Source organism: Temnothorax nylanderi, unplaced genomic scaffold (genome assembly GCF_030848795.1).
Source record: "Temnothorax nylanderi isolate EJ_2023f unplaced genomic scaffold, tnyl_v1.0 TNYL_tig0571_pilon, whole genome shotgun sequence".
In the NCBI taxonomy this organism is placed as follows: domain Eukaryota; kingdom Metazoa; phylum Arthropoda; class Insecta; order Hymenoptera; family Formicidae; genus Temnothorax; species Temnothorax nylanderi.
The window spans coordinates 30,217-40,393 of NW_027249633.1; the positions used below are offsets into that span (position 1 = coordinate 30,217).

Genomic DNA, 10,177 nt, shown 5'->3' on the forward strand with positions numbered 1-10,177 from the left:
ATGAGAGCTCAGTTACACGATATCAGATTTACTAGTAAGTAATTATTAAAACGATTAGTAAATTATACATTTATACAAGAAGTTAATGTCTAATTAATAAGAGATCGCATTTTGTTGTTACGTAACGTAAAGCGATATTACTAATTATTCGTCAAATGCGCTTGTTTGATATATTCCATTATCCAAATCACAACAGTTGCTGGTGTTACATGTCATATGGCTTCCAGATTCGATCAGGCATCCTAGATCCTTGTTGTCCGCTATGATTAGATCTGTATATTTATACACAGAGTAATTAAAAATTGAATGAATACGAATGTCATTAGAATTACAATGATATTGCTCTCATGTATATTATTTGATTATTAAACCAAAAGTGTGACTTATATTATTTATATTTCTTAAAATGGAATATCTATGGAATTACTATTTAGATTCCATAATACTTGCGCAGTTACTCGTTTATGAAAGTATTTATACCGATTACTGAATATGTAGATAATATATAAATAACAGCATATCTGAGCTAACAGAAACTGATGTAAAATTGTTTAGAATTGTTATAATTTTATTTAACTCAAGTAATTATAATAATTTATAAAATAATACGTTAAATATTGCATTCAAATTATATATAATTTGTTATTTCTAAATGTTAAATATGTAATTTTCTAATGTTAGTTATACTAGAATATATAATAAAATATATTAATTATGGCTATTTTTCCGAAAACGTCCGTGCTCCGATTTAGGTGAAACTTTGTGAATAGGTTTCTTTTAGATAAAAAAGACATATACCAAAAGGATTTTTCGCGACTCAAAAGTTAAGCAACTTTTAAAATATTTTTGGTATGTGTCTTTTTTATTTATCTAAAAGGAACCTATTTACAAAGTTTGACCTAAATTGGAACACGGATGTTTTCGGAAGTTTTGCCTTAATTACTAAAGAAAAATACTAATATTTGTGACATTACCTTTGCTGATCTTCTTGATTTTCAGAACCTCGCTCATGTCTATCATTATGAAAACTTGTGGACGCATAATTTTCTGCAGTTACAGGTTGTTGTATCGTTGCATCTACGTTATAATGACCAGTTCCTCCATCAGATTCAGAGTGCTCGTTTATATTACGACACTTAGCCTGATGAAATTTTAATTGACCTTCAAATTGCATTCTTCCATCTAATGTGACAATAGACCAACTACAATGTTTGCAGTTTGTTTTAAAATTTTCCGTGTCGACTGTGAAGTGTTGCGATAGTCCGCTACACCTATTAATATCTTCTCGTATTTTATTAATCACTTTTATATGTCTATTCAGATGCCTCTGTAAGCTGCACTTATAATATACACGAATATTTGTTCCACACATTTTGCAATTCGCAATATACTTCTGTTCGTGTGTGAAATATCGCCATGGCGAGCCATCGGATTCGTCTTCCCATATAAAGTTGCCTTCCGTGGTAAATGTATTATGTATATGGAACAAGTGTGATTCTAAATATAGTGCACTTCTATTTTCAAAAAATGTGTCACATTGATTGCAATATATACCATTCTTTTTGGGTAATTTTTCGAACACTTCCCAAATTTTATTAATATAATGTATTTGAGATGCCATTATATCCGCACTATATCACGGAGAATGTCTTACTAAATGTGACATGTACTGACTACGTCAAGAAAAATATTCGAAACGATGAAGGTTGAAGAGAAACATGCGAATCTTTCCTAAATGTAAATATTGTAGACACAAATAATACTTAATAACATCAGCTATTTTGTTGTTTGACTCGGACGCGGCTATCTTACGTGGAAGGTATTTATGGTACCGTGTGTACGTACTGCATAATATTATATATAGTATGATAAATAACGTATAATTTGAATCTTGGTAATTTTAAGCCGTGTCGCTCTATTTCTAATTATTCGACCCCCGTTCAACGTTTAGATTGAAATTCACGTCTTATGCATTTTTGATAAACTGAAATGATATTAGTACCAGATTCAATAAAATTAAATTGTTATACATATAACACTACTACATATAATTTTGTAACCAACTTTGCTTGCCAAATAAATACCTAATGATGACTTGATAATAACAATTAGAAGGTAAATAGAAGATCATATATGTAGAAATAAATCTGCCATATGATAAAATGAGTATTCAATAACGTAATTAGACTCGTGAAAGTGTCAATAATTTAAAATCGGCGAATGCGTATTATTCAGCAGAGATATTTAGACTTCGATTTTTTTTAAATAAAGTGATAAATTTTTGTTTAGTTGATATTTGTTCAATTTTCTACGATTTCTCTTATCTTTTATATATAGTGTAGAAAAGAAGTTTAAATTAAATTATTTTAAGTTATTCTAAATTTTTACGAATTGTTCCAAATTTTTACGTCAATTTTTTAATGTAAATTTTTTCTGCTATATAAATTTTAGAGTTACAGCAAAAAGAATGAATAAATTGCATAATTTTATTTCATATAAACTTCAAATAAAATCAATCGTTAAAAGTATTTTGATGTGCTGAGAAAAAGAGAAACTGAAATAAAGATTATTTTAAAAAACATATTTTTGAATGCACGACATAATTGTTTGGTCTCGCTCTTTCACTCTCTCTTTCTTTTTTTTTTTATCTATCCATCTCTTTTTCTCTATCAATCTTTTTTATTTTTATATTTATGTATGTAGTATTTAAATCTTGCGCTTTATATGATTAGTTTAATTTTGTAACTATGCTTTACTGATACACTCGTAGTACATTCTTTCATTATCAATTTGATTCAGTGATTGAAAAAAAGTCAACTCGATAATATATCTCAAGGGGACTTTATTAATGTCACAGTAAAAGTAAAGTATTTTTAAAACAAAATACTCATACAAAAAGTATAAAATCGAATATTTGTACATTGATCTAGCGCTTAAAAGTAAGTAAAGTAATACAATGTAACGCGATACATTTGATACACATGTTAATACACAAAACGTAACTTTAAAGATTGTTAACATAAAATAAACTCCGCATTCTCAGAGATCAAGTTTCACCTTTTCCTACTTAATTCTTCTCTCATAATTTGCAATACAGTTTCTATATCCTAACGAGTTTTTAAAATTCTATGTAGCATGGCTAGTATCACAATTCTAACTTCTCATCTCTGCAATAAAATAGATTATGCAGTTACACAAAAACGGAAAATGTAGTTCGCTCAACTCAACTATAATTGACAAAATGAATTATTGGTTGTGCTGATCTTAAGAGAGAAGCGTGATGACATTTACCTATATACAAATAAAAATATGTACCGCAGGTATGAATATAACGCCGCAATTTAAATACATTGATGAAATATTTTATAAAATACAAATGTTTAGCGGATGGTTTAATGTTATGTTAGAGTCTCACGCCTGTTACAATAATAACCTAATTCATTAAGCACGTCGAAATATGTCTAATGATGGGATTAAGTACAATTTTTCTACAAATAATATAAATTATAGAAAATACGGCTCTATCGATACAATTATACACGAGCATAACTAGTAGCTGCACAATGAGGGTCTTTAATCGAAAGTCATCTAATATTTATACAAAATAATATAAATCATATATATATTTCGGTACTTCATCGAATGTCATCTAAAAAGTTATTAATACTGTATATTTAATATACTGTATATTTAATTTTATACCTAATTTTCCGAGACATGGCTAAATAGATTTCGGTGTTGCATTATTCTTACGACTGCACGCATCGCAAATCGCTTAAATTGTAACACAACGCGGTTATAGAAAATACAAACATTTTGGATTTTTGTGAACATCAATAACTATAGTTGTTACTTTTTGGATACGGTAATTAATTGATTCATCACGAAGAGGACGACACTATTTCTTCGTCGGAGAGGATCAACATTCGATGAAACCGGCAAATCTTTTAATTGTATTCACACGGACCAACTCAAGTGGTTTTGTTAGTTGGTCGGAAACGCGACATGTAAAAATCGCAATCCGTGCAATACAGCGTTGGCTCAAGTACATTTCTCTTCCGACAGAGATTGCAGGGTGTAACGTGTGCTCTCACGGTAGTCGCGATGCCTGTTGGCGTTTGCAGAGGTGGCTGCATCACCATCGGAACGACCTTCGCAGTGGACATCGCGAAGTGCATCTGTTTGGAAAGCGGAGGATGTTGATAGGCCGGATATTTCACATTCGGCTGTATCTGGCCGTTCTGCAGAGTCTTGGGATACGTTTGATTGGACACCATGGAACCTTGTTGCTCTACCTTCTGAGATGATAATTGTCGCTGGTAGTTGTCATGTCTCTGCTGATAGTTCTGCGCGTTTTGTTGCTGCTGCTGCTGCTGCTGCTGCTGCTGCTGTTGATAGGCTAGTGAATTAGACGGTGGCTGATACTGCGGCAATGGTTGGCCCGCTCTGCCTTGCGGAAGAACAGTTTGATAGGGATGACCCTGATAGGAACTTTGAGAGTATTGACTTTGATATGGACTCGGCGACTGATTAGGCGGATAAAATTGCTGCTGCGAATGCTGGACAGTTATCGGGCTGGCATTGTGAGACGGGATTCTTTGATTCAGAGTATTCTGCTGCGGCTGAACGGTCGCCTGCTTGTTCATTTGATTGTGCTGCTGCTCCAACTGGTTGTGCAATTGCTGCTGATAATACGGTCCGTAGCCGTTTTTCTGAGGCAGTATTTTCGTTTGCTGCATTCCATTCTGAATGTATTGCCCGTTCATTTGCGTCGGGTAAGGACTAGCTGGCTTCTGGGTTTGCGACAAAGGAATTATTTGATTTCTTGGATGGGACGATTGCGTCTGCGGGTACACCGACTGCACATATTGAGTGTATCCATTTTGAGTGTATCTGATCTGCTGTTGCAGCTGCGGTGAATAGGACGTCGGTTTCGAAGTGTTCACGGGAATACCAGCATAGGTCTCTCTCATAGGACGATCGACCACGTCTTTCCCTTCGTTCCCACAAGACCCGCAAGACTTCTTATCCGTTAACGATCCAATCGAATCGCCTGAATTTTGCCGTCCAAATGTGGGCTTAATGGTGTCTGGAATTGGATTAACGCTCCTCAGTTGGTCCTGGAAAGGTGTCGCCGGCACGCTATCAGCTTCGCTCTTTAAAGGAAGGGTCTGTTGTTGGAATTTCGCGGCGGTGTTCTCGCGAATCGTCTCTGCCTCCTGAAGACTTCTGATTTCTCGCAGTACTTGAGCAGTTTCAGGCTTGTTCATCGCGGAACGCAGGACTCTCTCCAAATAGGATTGGGTATATACGAATCCTTTTCGTCGTCCTCCGCTGTTGCAACGAGCACCACTTGGTCACAGAATGATACGCTTTTCTTCTTCCCAATCCGCCGTTTCACCTTTCGCGGAGCAATGTCCTCCTCGTTCGGCAGTATCGTTGTGTTTTGTATAGTGTTCTGCATCGCCACCTCGCTGATGTCATCTTCCGGATAATCAACAGGCAAACCATTCTCGTGCGGGAGCGTCAAGGACATAGATAACATCGCGGCATTTAATTCGCTCTGTTGAACGGATTCGTTTGATGGCACCATCGCGATAAAGCTGTTCTGGCTGGAACTCGAATCGAAACTGGAGTTCGAAACGGTCTGAGAATTTGAAGTTTCTGTCTTCGTAAAAACTACGGTATTCTCGGAAGGTAATTTTGCCGACTTCGCGCTCTCCATCGATGACGTTTCCTGAGGCATATCGTTTCCTGAAGATATTAACATCGGCGAAACGCAATTCACATTTTGCTTCGTTTGAGGTTTCACGTCTGCGTCCGACTTCGAGGCTGGTTGCAGCTTGATCTGTTCAAATCTAGCAGCCATGTCTTTTACCGAAGAAGCGACTCTCGGGCAGTCCGTGACGTCGCGACCTTGATCGTAATTCTGTCCAAGATTATTCATCATTAAATCACTGGTTCTTCTGGCGATAGTCGGTCCTGGAATCGTCGGCATCGACGGAGTTCTAACTTTTGGAATGTCTTGATTTGAAGGTGCTTGCCTCTTCATTTTCCTCTCGGCCTGTTTAGCTTGTAGCTCTCTCAACCACGTTTCGCTCGAGGATTTCTCCTCGTCCTCGTGCTCTTGCGCTCGTTTCTCTTTATTCGAATCGTCAATTAAGATCTGCCCCCTCTTATTTTGCAACTGCGCCAACAGGCTGCCAATTTGCTGCGCTTCGAATTGCTGTGCGCGTTGCTGTTGCGGTTGAATGGAAGCTTGATGCTGTTGAGTCTCTTGAAGAGGAGTCGGCTCATCGATCGGTGGCGGCGGCGGTGGGAAATCCTCACTGGTTTGTCTTGAATGCGACACCGAATGGATTGATGGATACGGCGGTGGTGGAAACTCCTCGCTCGGTTGCCGCGAATGCGAAATATTGCCGTTTTCGGGATAAGGTGGTAAGGAATCCGGCTGAAATTGTTGTTTAGGCGGACTCTGCTCATTGTGCACGTCTGCGCGAGTGACAACGAAGGTCGGTTCGTAGAGTATACCGTTAGCGTATTGTATGACGTCATCTTGAATCCTAGGCTTGTTGTTGTAATTTATTTGACACGCTCCAGAAATATTGGTATTCTGTTCATTGTAAGACGGTAGAAAAGGGAGCGAATGCGATTCCGAGGAGTAATCAGCATAATCTGAGTTCCTGTTCGTCACGTTAGTCGAGTTGCTCGTGTTCATGTGATTCCAATAAACGTTGTTTTGTTCCTGCGACGAATTCGGCACGCACCTATTATCCGGCAAAGGGTATGCAGCTTTGTCGGATTGCTGCTCGTTGTGCACTTCGCCCGAACACTTAGACTTGCTAAGCTGAGAAGTGGTCCTGAGCGGAGGGGGCGGAGGCACTTTTGCCACGTGTAACACTTTGCCGGCGCTGCCGTGGAAGCTCTTTCTCATCAAACGGCTTCTTTCGAGATTTGGATTGCTAGTATTTACAGATCCATTGTTGCCGGCGAACTCCAGGTGTCCCTCCGATAAGTAACCACTCAGTGTTTGACTTACATCATTGCCTTTTAGACCAACGCTGGAATCGTCTACCGACTGTTTTGGTAAGGCGGATGATCTTTCCGTATTCACATTTGCCTGGCCATCCTGCCCTTCTCGCAAATCTGGCATACTTCTGTTCTTCCTCTTGATCAATCCGCCCATGAGCAACTTTCTGCGAATCTTGTGCTGCTTCTTGCCCTGCTTCTGCTCGACCGTAGCCGTATTGTTGAGCTGTGTATTTCTGACGACAGTTGCGTTAATCTCGGTTTCTTTTGGCTTCTCGATCTTTACCCCTTTTGGAGACGGTGACAATCTAGATGGTGCTATCGAAAAATCCTTTGACACATTCTTGTTCCTCTCTTCGCTCCTCGCGCGTTTCTTATCTTTCTTATCGTGTTCGCAACGTTTCGTACGGCTAAACAAGCCGATTCTTTGCGTTGGGCGATCATACAGCATGAATTCTTCGTCCTCGATGACGTTCATCGCTGTCGCTTTAGTACGTAGAGTCTTCTTCTTCGGCAAAGTAGCGTAAATCTCGATACTCTTCGTGGTAGGTTTATCTACCACCACTGTTGGTGCGTTCACGAGAAGTTCCCGACTATTTTGTCGAGAGTGATTGCCTTTATCTCGCGACTTTGCCTTGAATGTTGGCTCGATTTACTATTCTCTCGCGAGTGTCTTCCTTCAGTTGCCCCATCTATAAAGAAAAAGAACGCAATGTGTAAAATATGTATTTTTATTTATTCTGCATGTGTCAGAGTAATCGATATCTCGATTCCTTACCCTCTTTGTCACCGTTAACAGTAACTTGTTCCTGCAGCATTCTCCTATGTAAACTCCTCGTTCTCATGACGCAAGTATTGTGTTTCATTCTTGCTATCGTGATTGTGTGAGGATTATTATACGGAGCGTCCATCGCAGCTCTGGCTTTGTTGCTGGCCGCACTACACAATGCGACGGCTGTGTTAAGATCGCCAGCATCTTCGGCGGCACGAGATTTATCCAGCAACGCGTCCGTTTCTTTACATAATCGTTCGCAATCGTCGCCGGAAGAAGGTTGGTAACCCTCCGGTATTTGAGCAAGCTAGTAAGAAATGATATCCAAATTACAAAAGAGTACGCACAAACAACTTGTGGTAACGATTGAGAAATTTAGATATTTAGAAGTTTACAATCAAAATCCTTGTCGTTATTCTCTTAATTTTGTTAATATTTTCTTATTTACCTGTAAGTTGTGCTTTAAACCCTGCTGAAGTGGAAGACTGTCAGTGGAAGACAAAGAATACGAGTCGTAACCAGCGTCGTAATGACCGCTGCTGCTGCTCGAGAGTTCCCCAGATTTGCTGATGGGGCTTTTAGGTACGCCCGAGGTCCTCTGCATTTTATTAACAATAGTACAGATACGTATTGTCCATCGTGGTTGACGAACTCGACGACGCGCTGTTTCGATCGCCGGACCAATTACCGGAATCTCGTCTTCGAGGCACGTTCATATGGTCAGGGATGCTGATACCGTCTTGCGGCGCCGATCCCACGCTTAAGCTACGCGTCAATTGCATCTGCTGCTTCTTCTGTTGCTGCATTACATTTTCCACGGCGCGACGGCTAATGTACTTCGATTCTATTTCACCATCGACCGCGTCTACGCCCTGTGTCATATTATTTTCATGTCAAAAAATTAAATGCGAAGTCAACACGTTTGCTGCAGTAAAAGAAAGATGTAAAAAATAATTTATAAATATTAATCAAACACAACATACCTGATTGCCGAATATATTATTCTGGATGTCTGTGAGATTCTGGTAATCACTGTAAACGGTTCGTTGAGTGTAGAGGTGTGGCGGACTGTCAGGATTAGGTGTGATGGCACGTCTGGCAGTGCTATTGATGGATGGCTTCTCAGGACTAGGAGTAATAGAACGGCGAACGCTATTCTTTGGGGATGTCTTTAGGCCATTATCATTCGGAAAAGGGATAATAGTCTTTGGGGCGTTCTCGGTATTAACCGGAGTACCGGCGGGCGTCGCGTACAGGAGTAGCAAAGGCTGATAACGACCTCTCCTACACTTTTCCACGACTTGCTCCCACCGAGGTCCAATTTCCTTGACGGTGGCATCGTCGAAATAGATCCACACCTAAGGATTTGTTTTATCGCCATGTTAAGTCGTGCTACAAAGCTGGAGTCGCTGTAGCAAAACTACCTTGGTGATACGAAGGTAACACTGACCTTCAATTTCGTATGGAAGAAGAACGTAGAATAATGTTTCCCGTAATAGGTAACAACTCCTACGAGATTATGCACGGTGGAGGCGCCCCATCGTGAGTCTACCACGCTATGGAAGACGTCACTTAGTCGAAGGGACGTGCCCACGGTCGCAAAAACGTCCATGATATGCTCCAACGACGGTCGTTCGCTGTCCCAGACGACGCCGACGGAAACTATTTCCGGTCGATTCATCAAAGTCCGACAGATTTGAATTTTCGCACCGCAAGAACGCTGAAAATAACAAACGAAGAGAAATATATTTCTATTGTAATATTATTATCAAATCTTGAAACAATGATAATAATTTCACGATCACATTTTGATCGACTTTACAGAAAAAAAAAAATGTCAAATTAAAACTTATCTATAATCTTCTTATAAGAATTTCAATTTTTTTCTTGATTAAACTATATAAATGACTTCATTCAAGTGAATTTTCTTCGTTTAACGCAGTATAATCTGTAATTTCCACGTTGAAATTAAAGATATTTTTAAATCAAGAATATTCTTCTTTCCTGCGTTGGCGTTCCATTTTCGAGAGAAAGTATAGAACCGGATGTAAATTCGTGGATAGAATGTATTCATAAAACTCGTATTCGAATGAGTCAGTTCTACGTAACCTTATTTAAAATACAACGTGTTATGAGTGGGCTACCACGAAATTGATGACAAAACGCGGCAGAACGCGCGAGGCTTAACACGTTCGTCACAAATTTGACCAAAGATTTATAAAATACGCTCGGTTAGCTTACCGGACAATCACGGATGTCCCCCATGCCGCCAGCTCTTCGGAGAAGTTGCCCGAAGAGATCCGGATTATTTCTAGAATTTAGTGGCGTTTGATGAGCTTGAGACGTTAACGCTGACGCAGACACATAATGAACCAT

At 39.3% G+C, this 10,177-nt stretch overlaps 1 protein-coding gene across 1 annotated transcript; it reads right to left on the minus strand.

Annotated features, from left to right (window-relative positions):
- Positions 1–2,822: 2,822 nt before the first annotated feature.
- Positions 2,823–10,177, minus strand: LOC139784011 (uncharacterized). Its single transcript, XM_071723183.1, is given in 9 exon segments — positions 2,823–5,296; positions 5,299–7,659; positions 7,662–7,721; positions 7,808–8,108; positions 8,250–8,417; positions 8,419–8,673; positions 8,785–9,159; positions 9,252–9,521; positions 10,043–10,177. Coding segments are annotated over 9 exon segments (5,250 nt in total). The 3' UTR covers positions 2,823–3,971.